Here is a 23,381-nt window from a genome sequence, read left to right as displayed (position 1 = left end):
AATCTTGATTTTATCCACTTAAATTATAAAATGTAATTGAGGTTATTGTAGGTTTTTTAATAGGAAATTTGACAAGCGAAAACTGAAACCAATATGAAGCTAATTCTAAAAGCTATATGTAGGTACATTTCGTCATCACGCTCGAAAGTATGCTATGCACATGAAATTGGTTTTTGTCCTTCAAGTGTAATAATTTCAGCATTTAACTATAAATTCACTGCAAATCGTATTGACTTCGTAATAACATTTGTTTCAAGCATTCTATTATTCTATTATTATGTGACATTTTGGATAACAAAAAGAAAAAAAATCCTAAAAATCAAAAGGTTTCTGAAGTGTCTCACAACTCCCAATAAACTTTTGAATTTTCGCAAATTCCTTTAACGATTAGAACTTTTCTATACTTAAGTAGATAGTTCAAAATCATTATATATAGATTATAAAAAAGAGTTAACTATAAGCAAATTCAACTGTATTCGAACAAAACTTATTCTCCGCATTAAGCCAACTAATTTGCCCAATTAGCAATTACTTATCATGCAGCCCTCGTAGCCAAATATGTGCCTGTACCTACTGATAGACACATACTTACACATATGTACATATATACATATATACACGCATTTATGGATATATTGTATTTGCACATGGCAAAACAGAAAACCAGAAATAAAGAAAGAAAATAGTAAAACCAAGAAATATGTCAACGTGTATAGGCTAAAATGATTCTGTTTCTGGCAGTGTCGACGTCAACAGAATTATCGACAAGTGACTACTGCTTTATGTAAGATGTATGTATGTATGTACACAAATACATACGTGTCAGTGTTTTGTCACCTATGTAAATTACACAAGACATATTTCCATTACAGATTCATCAAATGGAAAATAAAGGAAAAGATTTTAAGGATTGTTCCCCAATGGATTCATTTTGTTTTATATATGTACATATATATTTCAGTTAATTTAAAGTTTTAATTATTCTATTAAATGACTGCAATGTTTAGTAGGAAATCAAAAAGTGTATAGAAAGTGCGAAAAGGCCTAAATGCTCATTTTGTTTTTTTTTTCTCGTTTTGTTCTTTAGCGTTAAGCTAACATCAAAATAACAGCAAAGTTTTTGTTTTATCTTTTTGCTTTTTCACTCTTTGTCTTCGGGCCACAACGCACAAAAAAAAGCGTTAGGTTTCGCCTATTTGAGAACTACTACACAACAACAGCAGCAACAACAACAACAACAACAACAACAACAACAACAACAACGAAAAAGCCTAGCTATTTGGAAATTAGGTCAAATGCTCAACTGGCGCTGCGTGCCGATTCGCAAAAAAAAAACTACAAAAAATTATGGGGGAAAAAAAAGCTAAAGCTATTTTGTCATTTCTCCCTTTTGCCAATTTCGTTTGGTTTTGCCATACTCTTTCCCCAAATACATACACACACACACACACACACACAGATACTTAATTCCATTCTGATCACTTTTCAAGATAGTGTTAAGAAGAGGCTTGAAATTATAGATTTCTGTCGATTGAGTTTGTATATAAGTTTAGTTGATTAGCCAATCCATAGATTCGTATCTCTCCCTTTCTCTATCTCTCTCTCTGTAAGAGTATGAAATGTTCGTTATAATAAGAAAAGAACTCAAACATCTGGTTTTAACTTTGCGGCACGTTGTAGCTTTTAATGGCTTCTTGGGGTATATTGTTGTAGAAGTAGTTGTTGTTGTTGCGATTGCTAAATAAAGGTTCATCAAACGAACGAACGAACGTACATCTAATGGCATAGATACCAGACACAGACACCATATGCCACATGAATGAAGGGAAAACCTAAGTTCCAAATTCGATGGAGCATAAAATATATCGCTACAGCGCTAGAAGTGATGTCTTTTCGATATCTTCATCAAAAACTATCGATAGTTATCGTTTAAGTCCAGATAATTGGGCTAAAAGCAACCCTAATTCAGCTAAAAGTGAACTGTTTTTTATATTTTCATTAAACACTATTAATAACTTTCTATCAAGTTAAGCTAGAAATAAACTGTTTCCGATAGCTTCATTAAGATCGATAAATGTAAAAACGATAATGATCGATAAACAATGGATTGCAGTCAGAAGAATAAGTTTCAAGAATCAAAACGAATCAACTAGACTTTCTCTCAACTTTTTTGTCTAAGGAATAGTTAGTCAAGTGTTTAGGACATTATTACAAACATTTATTTAGTTTTTGTTACTTCACCTTTGGTAATATGTCGCCTAATGCCACTCAATACGTTTGCATTTCGACCGGATCGATGCTTTTTGTCTTTACCCAATTGCTTTTTGTCTTTGTGAGAGTTCTTTTTGTTCGATGTTGATTTTCTTTTAGTTGTTTTCCTCTTATTGGATTTAACTCTTTTTATCTTTGGACAATCTCCTGTCCCACTGCCACCATCACCACCATCACCACCAACAGCCAAACCATTCCGACGAGGAGTTTTCATCAATTTAACATTTGACTTTACAGACAACAAGTTACTAATCGATTTAGCCCGTCTCAAATGGCGTTTAGATTCCGGAACCCGTAGTTCGGGCGGAGTTAATGTACGCACTCTTCTCGATGTTCCTGGTAGCGATTGTGATTGTACTCCAGCTGGCGTCTTGATGATCTTTTTCTGCTTCTGGGTAGCACTTTTATCCATCGATTCACTTAAATTATCATATTTTGGTTTTCGCGCCGTCAACTGAGCACGTAATTTACTTATCTTCTGCGGCGGCTTATACGATTCCACCGTATACATTTGCCCACCATTACTGCCCACAGGTGCACGACCCAAGGACCATCGGCCATTGCGTTCCATTTGAAATGCACGATAGATAAGATGACGAGGCACTGGAATCGGTAGCTCGGCGTGGCGTTGCTAATCAAAAAAAAAAAAAAAAAGGATATAGGATAAATGGATTATTGACTCTGCCGCCGACTTACCGAATTGTAGAGAGCTCGCTGTCTCATTGATAGTGTTGGCCATGTTTGAATTGCCCTATCCATTCCCTCATCAATGCTACAATTGTGCATAATGCAAAATTCTCGAACACAATTGTAGAATTGCAATGGATTGGCATCTTGCGGTTTAAATTTACCCAAAGCTCGAATCAAACGGGCTCGTTGTTCCTCTTTATCCATTTTTTCTATATGCAAATCATTTGAATTTGGAATTGCTGCCATTTCGCTTAGCACTAGGATTTAAATTGAAATGAAAATAAAAGTTTTGGATTCTTGTATTCCTCGATTTGCCAATACATTGAAATTTTATCGCATAGAAGCAAAAGAAAGCAAAAAAAAAATTATAATCCAAAAATATATATTATTCGTTTCCACAATAGAATTAAGGACAACAAAATAAAAGCCTCAAATGGAATTTTGTAAAAAAAAGTCAAGAGCAAAGCTGACTTGGTTGAATGTTTTTGTTCTTACAAAAAAGAAAAACAAAGACAAAAACAAAATTTAAGCCTTTCTGAAACACGCCTCCAGAAGTATGCAAATTGTTTTTTTAATAGTTTTGGCATTTCCATTAAAGTTTTTTTTTGTTTGTTTTTTGTTTTTTTTCAAACAATTAGTTGCATTTTTAATACATAGTTATGTTCCTATTAATAAGCAAACAACCTCTCTCATTCTCATGCTGACTCTGACTTTGATTCTGATTTGTTTGCCCCCCTTCCGCGTTCTGTGACTCTCTGTTCCACCCTGATTTCCTATAAAAAGCGAGCAGAGCCATAGAAACCTTGTTGATTTGCTTGAGATTGCACACACTACTTGAGCGATCGTTGTTAACCTTGAGACCGCCTTTACTTCTTCTCCGTCTCCTTCTCCCTCTCCATCTCCAGCTCCCGCTTTGTGTCTTTGTCTTTCGCTTTCGCACGCCAACAATCACATGGGTGGGGAGGAGTTTAGAAACACCACGACATTTATCATACCCTGTAGACAATTAGATAAATTCATTACAGACTTTGACTACTTTGAGCTACGAAACGAATTAGCGGATTCAAAATACTTATATATAAAAATTATTATAATTTTTGTTAAAAAAAAATCTAAAATTATAAAACAAAAAATTATAATTGAATAAACAACAAAAAATTAATCGAAAATTGAATTGAAAATTTTAAATTATAATTTGAAATGTCTAAAAAATTAAACAAATAAAGAATTTCAAAAAGGATACAGTAAAACAAATTATACAATAAATACAAAAATTATATTAAAAGAATTAAATAAATTATAAAAGACTACAAAGTAAAAAATAATTATGAAACAAACTAAAAATATGAAAAATAAATAATATAAGTAAGAATTTTTAGATTGATTTATAGAAAAACCAAAAGTGTGAAATCAAAGAAGTAAAGAAATAAAATAAAAACAAATTAATTAATTTTGCAAGAACTAAAAAAAAGAAGAGGAAATGGAATAATATAACAAAGGAATTTAAAAATAAAAAAATTATAAAAAAAAAACTAAAAAAATAACAAAAAGTTATGTTTTGCTTTATATAAAGGAATAATATAAAAACAAATTAGAATAGAAGTAAATAACTAAACTAATTTTTAAATAATTAAAAAAATATAATAAAAAGAAAAAAGCAAATAATTATTATTATTAAGCAACAAAATAAATAAATGAATAATATTAAAACTAATTAGCGGTTTGGACAATATAAAATAATTCTATGTTTATAATAATAATAATTTGATTGTTAAAAGAATACTATCGTTCCCTCTCTCTTGCACCCTGATGATTAAAGGGAACGGAACGGAATTCTATGTTTATAATAATAATAATTTGATTGTTAAAAGAATACTATCGTTCCCTCTCTCTTGCATCCTGATGATTAAATGGAACGGAACGGAACTGTTATCACAACAAAAAAAATGAAAGAAAAAATAGTAAACTAAAAGCTTAAGAAACAAATTTTAAAAACAATTCAATAAACCATAACCAATAGGGCGAAATCTTCGTTTAAGATTATAGCTTAAAGCATTAAATTGTGTGTATTTAACATACTCTTCCTCTTTGGCTGTGTGTAAAGGGTATAGCCACATAGTAAAATAAAAAATTATATACAAAAGTCCAACAAGTTTTGCGCGTGCGCAACGCGAAATGCAGCAACAAAAGCGGCGGCCAGTCTAATATCCGTATAATATATATATATATATATATATAAATATATACCCAACACATACATATGTATGTAGTATATGTATATAGTAATGTATAATGATTTGGAGAATGTGGAATGATAGAAGGAAATGGCAATAAACATTATACACACTGTACTTATATGAATATAAAAGATAGAAGCCAATGTCAAGGGATTTGTTTTTAAACTTTATTCATTATACTAACTAACTAACTATATGGTATAGTTGGAGGAATTTCCAAATGGACACTTTTTGTTGTTGTTGTTGTTGTTTACGTTGTTGTGGGTGTGTTTATCTACGAGAAAAATGGCTGCCAATTGGGTTAAAAAAAAACTCTATTTTTTCCCCCCACAACTCTCCTCTCCTCCTCCTTGTACTCAGGCACAATCCCCTCGATAGTTGTATATGTATATACAATAATAGTGCGGAAGCATGTGCTAAAAGGGTAGTGTATATGTAAGTAGGATAGAGAGAGAGAGGGAGAGGGAGAGGGAGAGAGAGAGAGAGAGAGGAAGAAGTTTTGCTCTATCTCATTTTAACTTTGTTTTTTTGCAACCCTTACCGCCGACCTGCGTGACTGCGGCTTTACCCTTCCTTCTTTGCCTTACATTTACCCCTAAAAACCATTCGCCATTCGCCTACCCCTAAAAAACATTCGTGCGCCGTTTGCTCAGCCATTAAATGCGTTAGGAAATTATGTCTATATAAATATACTTGTGTGTGTGTGTGTGTGTTTGATATAAACCAACCTATGTATTCAACTATATATAAGTGTATGTGCACACATGTATTTGTTGTTGTTGGTTTTATTATTTGCTTTTTTTGAATGTAGCTCGATTTAGTTTAAGTCGGTACAGTCATGCTTGAAGGATTTAAAGCTCACAAGCACGCCACGCCCATCTCCAAACAAAAGGGCGAAGACCGATCACTTTAGATTTTTAGCTTTGATTTACAGAGTCTCTTAAATGTTAAATTCTCATTATTTATTTTGCTCTTTCTCTTTGCACATAAATAACTCAACATTTTTTGCTTTACTTTCTTCTGATTGTCTTTCTCTTGAAATGCAATTATAAATGATTATGAATACAAGTTGTAACATTCTAAAAGAAGAAACATCTACTCAATTACCTCTTCATGGTATTCGACGAAGAATTTGGAAGTCTATGTTGATCGAAGACTAACCAGAAAGGTTCAATTAGATATAGAAATGTGTAAACTTGTTGCTAAAGAAAATACGAAACTCTTGTATAAAATGTTTCTGAACTATGGCCATGAACGAGCAATTGAAACGTTGAAAGTAAAAGGTTGGCAAAATCAACATTAAGGCCCCATTATTTAAAAATAAATACAGTATCTACAAAGATCTTAAATATAAACATTGTTAAGGAAAAGATTTGCTAGGTCGTTAATATCATTAAGTAGCAATATTTAACTAGTTTTCTATGTATGTACATAGGTATATCTAACAAGAAAAGTACACACGATAATAAGCGCCGATCTAGATAAGCGATAAGGGCTAACACATATATATATTGCCTGTCGAATATCTCAAGGGGACGTACAGTAAAAGTAAATAATGCCTAAATTTAGCATGAACCCTTCAAAGTCAATATTAAACTCACAAATCAAATGTACCACATACATATACATATATACATATGTATATTTAATAAAATTAAATAAATTTGAATAAGAAAAAGAGATCTTGTCAAGTAAAAGTGAATAAAAAAGAGTTAAAAAATGAATAAGTGAAACAGATTTAGCCAAGTTAAAGCGAATAGAAATGAATTGATAATTGAAAGAAAGTTACTTATCTAAGAAAGGGAAAGAGCATTCAATGTAAGAGTTTTAATATGCTAGATCTAACTGAACTATATACATAGGGATATACAATCTTTGATATTTAATCATAGAGAGATATAGAAAATATCTTCTTAACTAACTTGTAACCATTTATAAACAGTTTGTTTTTGTTAAAAAGTTTTTCTGCTGATTTAACAAATTTCTTTATTTGAAGAGATATAAAGCTAAAGCATCTTAGACAGTCGATTGATAGGGAAATGTATAAGCATTTGTTATTATGTGTACTGGATGGCTTTTCACCTTTTTGGGTTGGGTTTGAGAAACTATTTTGCAGTGTTTCTTCGTCTTTTGTGTTAGTTTCAGTGCAAAAGTTTTGGTGCCTTGCGTGTGTCCTTTTCTAGTCTAGAATATATGTATATGTATGTATGTTTATATTTGTTTCTTGTTTCTATAGACCGAGTTATACCAAATATTTGGTCTATTTTCAATACACACACACACACACATGCCAAGCACACTCATCCATTTCTTAGCAACACTTACCTGGCTTCTTCTTCCTTTATATGTTTTTCTTTTTGATATCGTTTAGTTTACTTTTTTCTGTTACTCCACAAGGAATCAAGGAGCGAAAGAGATGAACTGAGGTGGGGTTATCAAATTGTGGGCGCAGGAAGTACACTCACACACACACACACACACACTCGCATAGAACAGGCAAAAGGCGGCCATTGCTATAAAATTATACACACACATATATATGTACATTTAAACATATTCGACTGCATATTTGTGTGTGCGTGTGCGAGTGTGTGTATGTTTGTAATTTTCCCTTTCCATAGCGAATCGCTGAACCGTAGAGTGTGTGTGTGTGTGTGTGTGTGCAAAAGGGACAGAGAAGGAGAGAGAGAGAGAGAGAGAGAGAGAGAGAGAGAGAGAAAGCAAATGAATTTTTGCTTCTTCTTGTATAGGTGAAAACATGCAAGGCAAATACTGTAGAAGGGAGAGACGAGAGGAGTAAAGGGTTGGCTCCATAGGTCCGAATCATATCTGGACAGAGGGGGCCGGTCATTCCCTTTCTCTCTCGCTCTCTCTTTCTCTCTCCCTTCCTCTTTTGTCGTGTGAAAATATGTTTTGTTTCATTTTACATTATTTGCATTTGGGTAACAAGTGCAAAAGTTGACACAGTTGGGAATGTGTGTGTGTGTGTGTAAGAAATGTGTGTTTGTGTTGCTGTTGTTGTTGATGGGTGGCCGCCATTTTGTTGTCCAACTCATCCAATTTTTTTTTTTTTTTTGTTGCTTTCGTTTCCCTATTTTACCTCATTGCACTTAATGAAATTCTTTTTTACCATGTTTTTCCTCCGTACTCACTCTCTCTCTCTCTTCTTTCTCTCCTTTCATTGCAGGTGAGTTGCATTTCCCGCTCTGGACACTGTTTTCTCGTTACTTTCCTGTTGTTATTGCGTTTTTTTCTCGTGTTTGTTATTATTATTAACCAATGGATTTTGCCCTCTATTGACGTCACCCTAAAAAAAAACAAACCAAAAATTATAAACACAAACAAAACTCGAAGGTACTGTTTTTTTTTTGTGTATTCTATAATAAAATATTTCAATCAATATTCAATTTATTTAATTATTTTTTATTGAAAATCCATTTGGTTTCTAACTATGTACATATATCAATTATGTCAGGAGTAAGAGTGTTTCTTAATAGGGAATTCAATTTTGTGTCTCTTTTTTTTAAGCATTAATGAAAATTCGATGGTTTTGATGCCAAGTTGATGTTATTTGAAGTACATAGTTTCGAAATTATAGATTACCTGTTAAGGTTTATCTATTTTTTTTGAGTAAAACACATTTTCTTTCAAGATTAACTTATTTTTAGTACTTAGTCTTTGAAGCTTTGTTCCAAAAACTTAAAAATTATACGAAGAATAATGGCTGATGACCTTTATTCTGTAATGCTGCTTGCACTTCAGTTCCAGTTGTAATTCCCAACATGTTTCAGCATCGAATTAGTGGATGCTTTGCCTATGAGAGAGTTTAACTACAAATTGCTTTGTTACTTGCTTGTTACTTTTCACTTTAAAGCTAACTATTAAAAAACTAAATCAATTTATTAGATTGTTTGTTGTAAGAACAATATAGAATGGGTAAACTCTCAAATAGTTTTATAAATTGAAGACCCAATCGAGTCTCTCTTGATGCGTATCTTAAAGTTTACTTCCTTTGGTGTCTCCTATGGAACTCTTGGGTAGATAATACAGTACTGAAACTAAGGATAACTACCAGCTCCTTTATGTTAAATGTTCCTCTCTTCTTTCTTTGCTTTAAAACATATATCTGAAGTTAATTTGTTGCTTTTCTGAATGTTAAGGAGACTAGAAGTTAAGACTAGTAAATTATGTCATAGGAATCAAACATTGGATTATCTATCTATGTATATATCACTATGTTTTATCAATACATATCTTGAGTGCAATATATTAGCCTTTAGTTTGAAAATATCATTATAAAATAGCAGCAAGGATAGATTCAGTTTAATTTAAGTCGAATAAGAAGAGCACAGATGGCATTTGGGCAAAGAACAATGATAAGAAATGAACAATTGTAGAAAAGAGAATTCTCTAGAACATACATATATATAAATATATACAGTTGTGTGCCTTTGTGCGTTTGTGTGTGTGTGTGTGTGTATGTACATAACAAAATCGTGCAAAAATTGCAATTGCATTAGGTTGAAATTAAGACTAATATCTAAATATCTAACGAGGAACGTGACAAGAGGTTCCCCCAGCTTTAACTTCAACACACACACACACACACACACACACACACACACACACACACACACACACACAAACACACACACAAACACACACATGTGCCTGAAAGTGTTGTGCTTTTGGCAGTCGGTTGTGGCATGACGGAATGGTTTCGCCGTGTTGTTGTTCTTGTTGCTGTTGCTGTTATTGTTGGCCCACCTGCATCCCACCCAGCAGCAACAACAACAACAGCAACAACAACATCACAGCACAGCAGAGAACTAGAGAGCAACAGCAGCAAAGACGTTGCGCAGGCGCGCACCTACACTTTTGCCCTGAAAGCTACTTGGCAACCTCCTACTGACTCCTCGAAAGTTGAACTCCATCTTTCGTTTGTTATTTTGATTTTTTTTTTCTTTCCTTTTTCTTATTTCTTTTTGTTTTGTTTTGGTTTTTCTTGCGCGTTTCGTTCAACATTATACTCTATAAATTGTGTAACCCCTTACGCATTGGTCATTCATTTGGGCAAACGAAATCTCAAATCCAACACTAAATAGATCAAAATGGATTTAAATGGAAATAAATTGCATTCAGTCTTTGGGATAAAGATTCTCAAAACAAAGCAACTGAAATTTCACTTTTGACTTGAACTCAGTTGTCTGAAAATACAGTCGATAAATGTTTTTGATTTTTGTTTATTTTTCTATTAACTAATTACTAATAGTTTAAATTTTAATATGTAATCTAATGTTTTTTCACCTATTTCAACTTTTAATGCAATGTTCTTAGTTTGATAAAAAGTTTTCGCATTCGATTTGATAAGAATTACCTTAAGTTTAATGATATGCTTAGTTTTTTAACAATTAACTTTAATATTTTCCACTGAGTGCAATAAGTACATATGTTTCTCAAATAACTATATAGAATTGTTATTTAAATATCAATTTTCAAATCGAATAATTATATTGAAATTAATTTGCTAAAGTGTATACAGACTTTTGCATTTTCAAAGTTTGTGCTGTGTGTGCATATGTATTCAGATGTGTGTGTGTGCGTGTGTGTGTGTGTGTGTGTGTAGTGTGAGTGTAGTTCTGTCTTCTTTCTTTTGGCCAAGATGCTGAAATTATGATTGTTGTTTTTGTTGTTGTTGTTGCTGTTGCCGTTGCTGGTGTTGCCTGCACGCGGAGCACGCATTTTCAGCGTGAAATGCAATTTCTGCGCGAAAGGAATTTCAATTGTGTTGGTGTGAGACGACTAAGACTGCAACTACGGCGACAACAACAACAACAACAGCAACAGCAACTAGTAACAACAACAACCAGTATTCATCTGTAGACCTCGACTTGGACCTCAAGTCCGTATGTGTATAATTTGGCTTGATGCAGTTCAAAAACTCCCGCAACAACAGTCAGTCCGTCAGTCAGTCAGCTAGTGAGACAGACAGACAGACAGACAGTTCGTCTGTCCGTCACAACGTCACTCTGTCAGTTAGTTAGTCCATCAGTCTGTCTCTGTTTCTGTTCCCATTCAGTTTAGTTCAGTTCAGTTCAGTTCACTCAACGCACGACGCTCACGCAAATCACGCAACTCAAATTGTCTTCATCTGCTCCCACTCTCGCTCTCTCTCTCTCTTTCTCTATCTCCATCTGTATGTTTCTTTTTTTTTTGGCCTCTTCCCTGGGGTTTTTGCAATTTCATTTGCCCCAAACATTCCTTCTTCTACTGGATGGCTAGCATCTGTGGACCTGCAACTCTCTCTCTCTCTCTCTCTCTCCCTCTTTCGCTGCTTCTATTTGGCCTCCTCATTTTTAATGTTAGTTGAACTTGGGGGCCAAAGCAAATTGTACTAGACATTTGAATCCATTGTCCGTGTTGGTCCACACAAAAAAATTACCCCAACTATGACTTGAAGAGATAGAGAGAGAGAAAGAGAACAAAGAGATTGCCGAAGATCGAATTGGAGCAGAGTGAAAGAGATAAATTAATCAAAATTATAATCGCTTCTTCAAATTTTTTTTTTTGCACTGATATATCAGATATTATTTTACACCAAGACATATATTTGGTGATCCACACAGATTATTGTTATAATTTACTTAACGTCAAATTTAACAATTCCTTCTATCGCCATTAGATTCTGATACTTAGATTTTTATTCTGAAATAGCTACTCGAACTCAATATAGAATAATATATTCTACAATCCTGCACATTTACAGTTGCCTATAGGCGACACAGGTCCTGAAATAGTTAAGGGTTGCCAGAATATCTGTTTTCCCCCTAAACTGGTTGGGAATTACAAATCGAAAATTACTAAATTCTGAAAAAGCACTTAAAGAGCTTTATTTTGTATTAGTGAACGATTGTAAAAGGACCAAGGAGAGAACAAAAAGCATAAAATTATGCCCTTTCAATGTTGATTTCTTTTAGAACCGAATTGAAGTGGGTCACAATGAAAAACAAATTTGATAAAAAAGGACTATGATCATCAAGTTTCCTTAAACTTCTTCCTTCCGATTGACAACTATAATAACACGAAGAAAAAAAAACGCAACAGGAACAACAAGAGCTTGGCATTTGGCCGTTTATCACGTATCGCTGTCAAAGTGTCACTTTAGCTTACCGCGGGGCCTATGTAATGCCAAAAGATATCAAAAAAAAGCAGAAAAAAATATATATATGAAGGTGGAGTTGGACTAAGGAGTAGATGAAGCAGTGGGAAAGCACTGTGCGCACGCGTAATAACGCATAACAACAACGGCAAAAGGCAACGGCAACGGCAAAACAAAAAAAGAGAAAAAAATCACGTTAATGACAGCGACGACGACGTGCCTTGGACCCCAAAGAAGTGCCTCTAAGGCATGAATCTGGTCTGGCCATCGTCGTCTCTTGCGTACCGCCAGGTAGCGGCAGGCCACGGGCAAAGTCAACCGCTGTTTTGTCACATCATTATCAGTTGAAGACTTGGGGGAGAAAGAAAGATGATGATGATGATGGGGTGAGGGGGTTGCTTCTGCTGCTGGATGCATTTTCGACATTATTGACATGACAGAGACTTTGTAGCAGGTGTGAAGGAATTCGCCAGCTCTGACACTAAATTATGTTGTGTGGTGTGGCAGCAGCAGCAGTCGCAACGGCGGCGGCATCGGCACTTTGATTGGATTGAAGTCACACTCTTGGACGTCTGTGAGCACTAAGTTGACACCAAGTGTGGCATTAATAAAGCCATCTAGCGGTAAACACTTGACAACAAATCATCATCAATTGTCAACTATCATAATGCGATGATTGCAAGAAAAAGCCTAAGAAATCATAGCATATTTAGAAAAAGAGAACAAAAATAATTAATAAATATTAGGAATATATGAAAATAAATTACAAGTTTATAGAGATCTTAAAGTTAGCTTCTAACTGGTTTTCCTTTTTGTTGTCCAGTGTAATAATCGAGGGCAATATCAATTGAAACATTGAACAAGTCTAAGGCCAAGTTGAAGTGAAGTTGATGAAGTCCCAATGCATCGAACAAAAAGGAGCAAAAGCAAAAGAAAAAAAAAACAACTTCAACTCAACTCAAAACTGAAATTCAGTTGTGCAGGCATGCCACAGAGAGCCACAGGAGAACAGTGTGTCGTGGTGGTGGTGGTGGTGGTGGTGGTGGTGGTGCGCCTTGTGGTTGTTGCATGAATAATTCATGCCAACAGCAGCCATAACATGAGATCTCTCTGGCCAGTTAATAACTGAATGTGTGTCGGGCCGGGCACAAAAAAGTGAAAGCTCATAAGGCAATCAGTCAAAACGTCATCAATAGAATTAAGTAATCAACTTCACCAAGGGGAACAAAGCTAAAAAAAAAAAACCAAGACTGACCAAGATCTATCAGTAGCAACGACCACCAGACACAATGTGTCCGAGTTCGATGAATGCCCAAAGAGGACAAAAAAAAAACAAAAACCAAGTGATTTTAGTTGTGGCACAAGACTGAAAAATTTCTCGAAACGAAACGGACCACCAACAAAAAGACCTAAGAAAAAACTCAAAAGACCAACAACCAATAACAACAGTTGCCACTTGCTTTTTTTCTTTCGATGTTGTTCTTCTCCATTCATTTTTCAACATGTTTTAAGTTATTATTTTTAATTTTTATGCAAGTTCTTGCTCACTTTTTTGTTCTTTTTTCGTTGTTGACCACAAAAAACCCTGTGGAAGAGTCCAATAAAATGTCCTTTCTATGGATTAAAGCTAATTGTCTGTCCGTGTGTCTGTCCGTGTGTGTGAGTCAACATGCTAAATGATGTAACAGAAAGCTCAGCAAAATGAAAAGGACTTTAAGTGGAGGTCACCACAATTATAGGGATATTGACTGGGAATAATGTAAAAGGATGACAATTTTCTTATATACATACATTTTAATTTCACATAAATGCTCATGCTAGTTGACGTTCCTTTATTTTTCACCTGCATTTTCACATGACCTCTTCCCACAACCCTCTTCGATTCCCAATGCTCACTTATGTTAATTTGCTTTGACTAATTATATGACCCAAGCCCAGTTTGCAGTTTGCAGTTGGCAGTTGGCAGACTACTGAACGTGGCCAATTCACTCACTCTATTCATACGTTGCATGTCTGCCAAATGCCAGAACCTGTAAAATAAATAATTAAGTAATGTGCGCGACAAAAAGGCAATAACCCCCGCCCGCCCCTTGCAGAGACCCTTGCCCCTTCAAGCACACCTTCTTACAAACACGACATTCCTTCCAGGTATGATATAAGGCTCCTTGGCCGATTGCCCTTTCCTCCTCTGTGGCTATAATTATTGCAATTATTTTAATTGCAACTCGTAAACTAAGGAGAAACACTAAAAAGAACAAAACCAAACAAAAAAAAAAAACCTTTAAAACCCCGAAAAGAAGAAAACAAAAATTAAGCATAGATAAAATATAAATATATTCATGTGGATAACTTTCAATAAAACACATTTAAAGGTTAAATGTGTTTTTGTTTTTCAAATTTTCAAATGGCAACTGTTAAACAAGTTTGGAAAATAACATTGATCGGGTGTCTTTATACCCTTAACATAACAATTTACAGATTATTCAGTAATAGTTCAAACTTAAATACTACGAACATTTTGATTATTTAAATCAAACCTTGAGTTAAAGCCGGCTTAACTTTATTTAGGTTGTCCGTATAGTTATTTCAAGAACAACCAAATTCCATCGCAAGGTTTGATGCAAGTCATAAACATTTATTTTGTTTTCAAAACTTTTATTGATATGAAATAAATTTGTTGCAAATGAAAATTTAGCCGCCCAATTGAATTCTTAGTCGAAGCTTGAATTGTTAAGAGAGAAAAATAGATAGATCTTAGAGAAAAAGTCCTTAGAGTTAAGCTGAATCGATGTGATTGGTCAGTTTTTTCAGCAATTTGCTCAAATTTTTTCCATTTTACTGATGTATTTTGAATTAAAACTACCTTCTTCTCTCTAATGCTAAAAATATATTTCATTCCTGGTTGTGATTTGAGCTGGAAATTATATCGTTTGGCTCGATTGACAGAAACTATAATCATTTGTAATCGAAAAAAAATACTTCGTTATACTCATTATCCCTTCTAATCAGTAAGTTCTTAACACGTTCATGGATCGCATACCTAATTTTTGCTCTTTATTTTCCTTTTTGTGTTTTCTTTTACGATTTCTACGATGGTTATTATAGTAGGCTGATCCTCTGAGAACAGTGAGAATTCTATATTTTACTTTTCCTGCCATTCATTTAGTGTTTATTGTTTCATATTTTGTACTAAATTGAAGTATCTATTGACGTAATCCTAAATATAAATGGTTTTAATATCCATAAAATATTGTTAATTAACACTGATTAAATTTATAAGCGACTAAGTAAGTGCAATCGACTGAAATGGCTTGAGAAAACGTTATGTTATAAGACTTTCAAAAGCCAATAACAACAAAAGTGTGAGAGACTATATGACAAGGCTGAAAGGCGGCTGACAAAAAGGCAGGCAGGTAGATGATGGGGATTGGGAAGGAGATGGAGATGGAGATGGGGATCGGGATGGGGATGGGGATGGGGTGTTACCTTCGAGCACAGTGGTCGCGTTTCTCTCAAAGGCCACATGGAAACGCGTGGGTGCACAATAGAGTTGTTGCTGTTGGCTTTCAATCGCTGTGTCTGTCTGTCGTTCTGTCTCTCTCTGTGTGTGTGTGTGTGTGTACTGCGCCGCTGGATTTTGACATTTTCTAACACGCGCGCCTGCCAAGCCGCATAAAAATGGACATATTATAATGTCATGGCGTCCTCGATTTGCGCCACTGCATCCAACTAGACACACACACACATACTATAACACAAATGTTAGAATATCATGGACTTTGAAATACCCTTTAACAATTTTGAATAAGTTCAGCACAATATAAAAAATGTTTATATAGACAAAATCATACTGAACATACTGAATCTTCTTGCCTTCTCCTTTTTTATACGGCTTAATATACCCTTCTTTTCACCTCGATGAATAAGTGCAGGGTAGACCATCAGGAGGAAGCGTGGGTGGGCGTTGCATAGATCGATAGACGAAAGGACGGCGCACAATTTTGCTCAAAAGTTTTGTGTGCCGTTTGTCTATCTTGTCGTTGTTCTGTTTTGACATACATATTTGTCGTTTAGTTTATGTTCCTTCAATAATACAAAAACAACAACAACAACAACAACAGCAGCAACAGCAATAACAAAACCTCAATTTGACGACTTCTATTTCTCTAACCTCCACATTTTCATCTACAAAATGCATGTATATAGACCTATATATTTTAGATGTCTGGCACAAAAAAATCGCCATGTCAACTGGCTAAAGTGACATTCAGATAATAATCAACTTCTATAAATTCTTAAATGATTTAATTTGATTTAGCCTAAAAGTTCTAGAGTTCTTTTCTTACAGGGTCGACTCCATAGTAGATAAATCCGTCAAATAATCGACAAAATAATCTCTGAAATTATCGATTAAACTATTGATTTTGATCCACAAAAGTTTCTTAAGTTTAGTTTTTCCACTTATGTAGACAATTTATTTAAGTAATCTTGGAATTTCACAAATAATAAACGTTTTCAGAATTATTGAAAATTTTCAGTATTTTATATATAGGTATTTATAATTTTATATTTAGGTTTTACAAGTTTTAAATGCCTAACTTACGCAAAAACCGATTAAATATTTATGAAAATTTGCCACGAAAGTATTTTTCTTTGAAAAAACCATTTGTATATTTAAATTTTTGTTTAAAATGAATTTTTTGATTATCTAATGCATACTTAAGGGAGCTGATTTCCACCATTTAACATTCGTAGATCTTCCACTGTTAGTTTCGATTGCCTTTTATAACTTTTTTTTTCATTTAATAATCTAGATGAATCACAAGAACTTAATGAGTTGTAAGTTTGTTTTATATCTTATTCGCTGCGTCAAAGTCAAAGGAGTTTCTTTCTTTTTGCTTGATTGTTGCGAATATTTATGAATGTTCAGCTGTTTTATTTTGTTTTCATTTTTCTTTCTTTCTTTTTTTTTGATCCGGGTATCGTTATCCTACGCACTTTTCATCTCAGCTAGCTACAAACTTTGACTTGACTTGTTTTCTAGTTGGCCTAGACAAGACACACACAAACCGCAATTGACTCTCAGTTGTTGTTGTCTTATCAGATTGTTGCAATTTTCTGTTGTTATTGTTGTTGTTGTTATTGTTGTTATTGCTGTTGCATAGGCTGCACCAAGCCACAACAACAACACCAACAACAATAACAACAACGAAAAAAAAGTAAAGATCTTTATCAAGCTTTAGGTACGCTTTGGTTAACCCAATCACACAAACATGGCAGAAAAACATGTAATGAAAATTATGACAAGCCAAAAAAATGCAAAAAATAAAAAATAGTAAATGAACAAAATACAAAAAATAATAAAAAGAAAAACAGAAAAAAAGAAAAACGAGAGCTGAAGAGAATATGAAAAATTATAATTCAATGGAAAATTGCGCCCACACACGCGTCGGTTGTCTCGAACATTAGGTCTTATCGTAATCGGAGAGCGGAAAGCGTTGTCGTTCAGTTTATTTGTAATACCCTTTACTCTACTTCAGTAAAGTGGGTATATTAAATGTCTATTGAAGTTTGGTTAACATTCAAGTAAAAAATTCCTTACCAGAGAAACTGAAACTAAAAATCAATTTATATTTTGCAAACTTTTTTTTATAGGTTTTCAAAAATCTGGCTTTCATTTTTGTAAATCTGTGGAGTCAACTGTTCTAGGTTTTGTTTTTATAACAATATAATATATAGATGTATAAAAAAGATTAATCCCAAAGAGATACAGAAATCAAGGGTGTTCTAAATACATGGCCATCACTGTACTAAATATACTTCCTTTAAACAGTTCTTTTCGATCTAATTTGCCTTTTGTATTATATATATCAAGCGGTATTCTTCATCATCGTTATCTCTAGTTATTTTATTTTCCTGTAACAAATAATTTTATATACTTTTTAGTATTTTTAGCGAAAAATGTTCCCATTCTTAAATGATTTTACAGGGCATCCTAAAGTTCACGTCAATATTTGTCATTTTGACTTCCTTACTAAAATTTCCATGCAGTTTCAAATGTTTTGTTTTAAAGCAAACACAAGAAACTATGTCAATACATACATACATATATACATTTAGGGGATTAGATTATTATTGTTGCATGACAAACTCAGGTGATTCGGCTTGAAAATCGTTAACAATTTGCAACATATAATTAACATAATTTCTAACCGATTTTTAATTGAATTAAAATCTGCCTACATATTTATATAAACTCGTACAACTAAATCTGACTTTATAATAATAAATTACCGTCGATTGATGATCGTTAGTAGCAGCAACAACAAAAAGCGAAAGTTGCGTCGCTCACCAAATTAACCGCATAGATATCGGCATCAGTTAGCTAGCTATAAAAAAGAAACAAAAACAAAAAAAATCTCTTTTAGTGAGCGAAAGGTTTTTTTTTTTTTTTTTTTTGCGTTAGTCAGTCATCCTGTTTTTTTTTCTGCAATTTTTGTTGTTGCTGTTGTTGTGGTTGTTGCTGTAAATTAAGATCGTGCGATTAGCGCTGACAGCGAGCGATCGAGCAAGCCGATCGATTCGCTGGGAGTTGAGCTTTCTACATTTTTAATGAGCATTTCAGCTCGATGCTGGAGCCACCGTCATCACCACCATCCATCGATCGATCGATCCGTCGATCTGTCGATTCGTCGATCGTGAGCCGATCTCGGTGGCATTTTACATCGACTCACTAGTGTCCTAGTGTGGGTGTCTGTGTGGGTGGGTGGGCCTTTTGGATCTACAGATTCATCTACCATACACAATTATGGAATGCACCGGTTTGACGGCCATCAGAGCACATCTTTGCCACACACACAAACAAGAATTTCTAATGGTCCATCGATCATATTGTATATAAATATATCTACTAAATACCGTTTTAAGACGTTTTAGTAGGAGCTTTTAAATTGATTACATTTCTTTGTCGACAAATTTTCCAAAATCTGTCGTGCTTAACCTAACTTTTTGAAATGGAAACATCAATGTTAGACCAAGCACAAATCAAATAAATATTCATTTACCAATTAATTCTCAAACAAACTTCAACATATCACACAAAATTTGTTTATTTGATTTAGAAGTTAAGATTTAAAATAGGCATTTTAACATTTGGTGACCCCGACGTGGTGAATTTTTATTCCTAAACTTTACGCTTAAATTGAATGATTCATTGAGTGAATAGATGTCGTATTAGGGTATTTTTGAATTCGATTTTGAAATACACAAAAAAAGAAAAACCGAAAAAACAAATTTGCTTTTTGGTAACTGTTGTGCGGGTGCGGATATACATACGAGTATCTATGTATGTTAGGATGTGTGTGTGTGTGTGTGTGTGTGTGTGTGTATGTTGGCATCTACCGGTAGATGACTTCGGCCATGTCGCGTTTTCTGGTCGATCGTCGACATTGTCGACCCAACCTCCGTTTTCTGCGTTTTGTATGTTATGTTAGGCTCGTTGTTAATTTGCGTTTTGTTGCATTTTGGCCCTGGCCAGCACCAAGCATCAGGCATACAGTTGATGTGGCTGTTTCTGTTGCTATTGCTGTAGTTGTAGTTGTAGTTGTAGTTGTTGCTCGTAGCCTGGCAAATTGTTACACGCGCTGCCTGCTTTGATGTCTTTATGGGTTTTGAATTTGTGGGCCCCGTTCTTTGGCCTGGCATCACACAATCGTGACTGCAATTCGCAGGGTTTGGCTCAATGCTCAAAAGATGCTGGAAGCAACAACAGAAACAGAGAGAGAGCAAGAGTCGAAATGGCAAATAACATAGAGTTAGAAAGGAAAGGTGAGGAGAGTTTTTTTTTTTTTTTTTTGTACTCTTGCAGAAGACATAATCAAATGTGGACAAAATTATTGAGCAATTTAGTTTTACTTTATGGAGCAATTGCAGTTGCAATGGCGGCTCAAGAAGGCCTTTTTACCTCTCTGGTCTGGCCGAGTGCCCAGTATCGCACAGTTCGACATGAAGTTTTCTTTTATCTTTTTTGCATACTGTGGCTCTAATGTCTGTGTTCTTTATGCTTATGCAGTGAAATTGCATTAATAGATTTTTAGATTCACAAGTTCGCATTTTCAGTTTTCATCTAGCAGAGTTTCTTTTGCATTTAGTTTTGATTGAAATTTATGTTAGATATTTATGAAAATTATGTCTATAGAAGGTGAGAGAACAGATGACCTGAGGTAACTATTGCAAAGAGGATTTGCACAAAGTTATTATTCGTGATTCTATCTCATTTGGACAAAAAGGTAGAACCAAAAGCTTAGCGATAGATGAATATATTCAATACACTCCATAAATATCCTACACCAAGGGGTAAATATTCCTAATTAGGCTTATCTGAAGTTTTTTAAATGAAAGTCTATCAAAAAAAAGTTAAACAACTCATCAAAAGCTTTAAGATCAATGAGGCTCATTAAACACACACACTATATGTATGTATGTATATGTATGTTCTATGTACTCAAACCAAATGAAGATGTGGTCAAAGTAGAAGTATAACTGGATTGTTAAACTCCTTTCTAGAGTCTAGCTTACGATAGGCACCCACATGCAAGAGAGCTAAAATTTTGATTGATAGTGCCAGTGAGTTGGCAATCTAAAAGGCCTCAAGGATTCAGAAGGAGAGAGCAGAAGGTTGAGACCATGACAAAGTGGTTTGTGGTCGGTTGTCTTGATGAGGTTCGTTCGTCTTTGTTGTTTTGTCTTTTGTAGGCAATGTCAAATGTCATAATTGAGATCCCTAGAGGAGTTAGTTTTTACAGATTTTAATGTCATCTGTTGGTCCAGTTCGATCGTATTTGTCAGTTGATGTGCAGTTTTGATTTGCATTGAAGTTAGCCAGATCCACAGGTTTGAGTTGTTTTCATTTTTTTGTTTTTTTTTTTTTTGCTGTTGTTCCAGAACTGGCCATGTTGGAGTAAAGAGGCCGCTTCGGCTGTAGCTCGTTTTGCCCTTTGGCCAAAAACTGTCGCAACTCATCAATTTTCATTCACTAGGCCCAAAGGGTCCCCATACAAAAATACACAGATGACGATGATGATGGTGATGATGATGGTCCTCTTGGACTATGTCCATGTGGTAAAAAGAGGTCTATTATTCACGCCTTGCCTCAGCCTCAGCCTCTGCCTACTCCTCTCAGCCTCTGCTTGTCCATTTCTGACGTTAAGCCAGAGCAATGAATGCTTTTAGCTGAAAACTGAGTAATTGAGTGACAATTAAGTTATTTCTATACGAACAAGGCTCTCGGTCGCTCGCTTGCTTGCTTGTTGCTTGTCTGGAACAGGCTTCGTTCTAGTCTTCTCTGTATACACCTTTATATATAGATATATTTGTTTGCAAGTTCTTATGAAATATTACCAAGTTTATACATATCTCAATTATGAACGCCGCCACCGCCGCCAAATGGCGCAAGGCAATATAAGTACAGTGGTTCTAAACACTTGACTTTACAGTGGTTGAATTTTGTAACAAGAATTGGGATATGTCAGTATGATAGATTATTGCCTTGCAATTGGAGCCTTTTAATTTGTTGTTCGATTAACGAAGGTCTTAAAGCTATCGATAATTGTTTGGGTTGCCTATCGATCTAGTGGTAAAACTGGTTGGGAATCACAAATTTTAAAAAAAATTAAATGTACTTTACTTTGATTTTCGTTTTTAAAAAAGATTGTTTCGTTAAAGTTTGCTGTTCAGTTTTAAGTTTTCTATTTCGTATTTGCTGAATTTGTTACCACGGTTTTATTCTACTCTATCTCTCTCTTTCTCGCTCGCTGAGTGAGATTAATCGCAGCTTTGACAGGCTTTCCCCGTTTGAAATGTCTCAACACGAATACAAATGCATTTATGTATGTATGTATGTATGTTCTTTATTTTTTTGCCTCCCCTCTCTTTTGTGCCCACTGTTACATGATTAAGCGTGTGATGCTGGATGATGGTTCGCTGGGCTTGCCGCCTTTGACATTATCACCAAATGCCGCCAAGTGCAAGTCAATCATCTTGAGGGCTCGCTCATCACATCATAGCAAAGGACGAGACATCCATCTATTTCTTTGTTGTTGTTGTTGTGGGGAGTTGAACTTTAACATCGCTTATGTCAAATTACATATGTCTTCTTGTTTCGTTGGAGAATTAAGGGCGTGCCTTTGCCATAGAATTTTTGCCTCATCTTGTCTATGCTTCAAGTCAACTGATTTATGGCTTAAAAAAGAAAAAAAAACGCATTTTGTGTTGGCTCCATGGCGACGTCGGCTTTAGCGGCGCGTCTTGTTTTTGTTTACCGCAGAAAACGTTGCAATTTGGTGATGGTTTTTTATTTTTTCGCGTTTTTTTTTTTGTGAAATATTACGCATACGCAATGTAGACAAACACTTATAATGCCGAATTGCACAAGACTCTGTGAACAAGAATTGCATTAGAACAACATGCGAAAAACCCAGGGCCCTCTATGGTTAGACGAAAAATAAAGTGAAGAAGAGGACAAAAAAAAACCAAAGTGAAATCCGAAAAAACAACAAGCAACAACAACAACAGCAAAGGGCAGGAAGTGGTTGTCGCTTACATAAGACGCGTGTGTCGCTTTCGCCATACGCGCGCGCCCACACACACGGCCAAGTACAATGCACAAACATTGTGCACAGTGTGTCAAAATTGCATTTTAATTGCATATGGCTAGAACATTTTTTTGAACAGTCGCGAACCTAAGAACTAAGTCAACAAGTAAAATTTGCATCTTTTTATTAAAGTCAATGTAACTTTGCAAAAATTTAGATGTCCTTTTTCATTGGCAGATTCAGGGGAGGAGTTTGGGGGGTCAGGACATTTAATATGTCGATTTGTTGTGAAACTTTGAAGTTGTCGGACAATTTTGATAAATTTTCAATCTAACAAAATGACCCCACTCGAAAATTACAATCTTAATTTTATGATTGAAAACCTTGTTGTTGTTTGAGAATTATTAAACAATATTAGAGTCAACTTGGCTT

At 34.7% G+C, this 23,381-nt stretch overlaps 2 protein-coding genes across 3 annotated transcripts in view; one reads left to right on the top strand and one right to left on the bottom strand.

Moving 5' to 3' along the window:
* Positions 1-3,393, bottom strand: part of LOC6648261 — a 34,183-nt gene extending 30,790 nt beyond the window's left edge. Inside the window, exons 1-2 of one of the 2 annotated variants that reach the window (XM_023179413.2) lie at positions 2,968-3,393; positions 2,242-2,902 (exon numbers count right to left, since the gene is read on the bottom strand). In XM_023179413.2, the coding sequence (XP_023035181.2) occupies positions 2,242-2,902; positions 2,968-3,207 (901 nt within the window). In that variant the 5' untranslated portion in view covers positions 3,208-3,393. Of the gene's footprint in view, positions 1-2,196; positions 2,903-2,967 lie in introns of those variants that run through there. The other variant, XM_023179412.2, reaches the window with a different exon arrangement.
* LOC6648257 (longitudinals lacking protein, isoforms J/P/Q/S/Z) overlaps positions 1-23,381 on the top strand; it is a 131,688-nt gene that overhangs the window by 16,170 nt on the left and 92,137 nt on the right. The window lies entirely within an intron of this gene.

This window comes from Drosophila willistoni, assembly GCF_018902025.1.
Source record: "Drosophila willistoni isolate 14030-0811.24 chromosome XL unlocalized genomic scaffold, UCI_dwil_1.1 Seg141, whole genome shotgun sequence".
Classification (NCBI taxonomy): domain Eukaryota; kingdom Metazoa; phylum Arthropoda; class Insecta; order Diptera; family Drosophilidae; genus Drosophila; species Drosophila willistoni.
The sequence above is the reverse complement of the archived record's forward strand: the minus strand, read 5'-3'. Positions and strand labels throughout refer to the sequence as shown.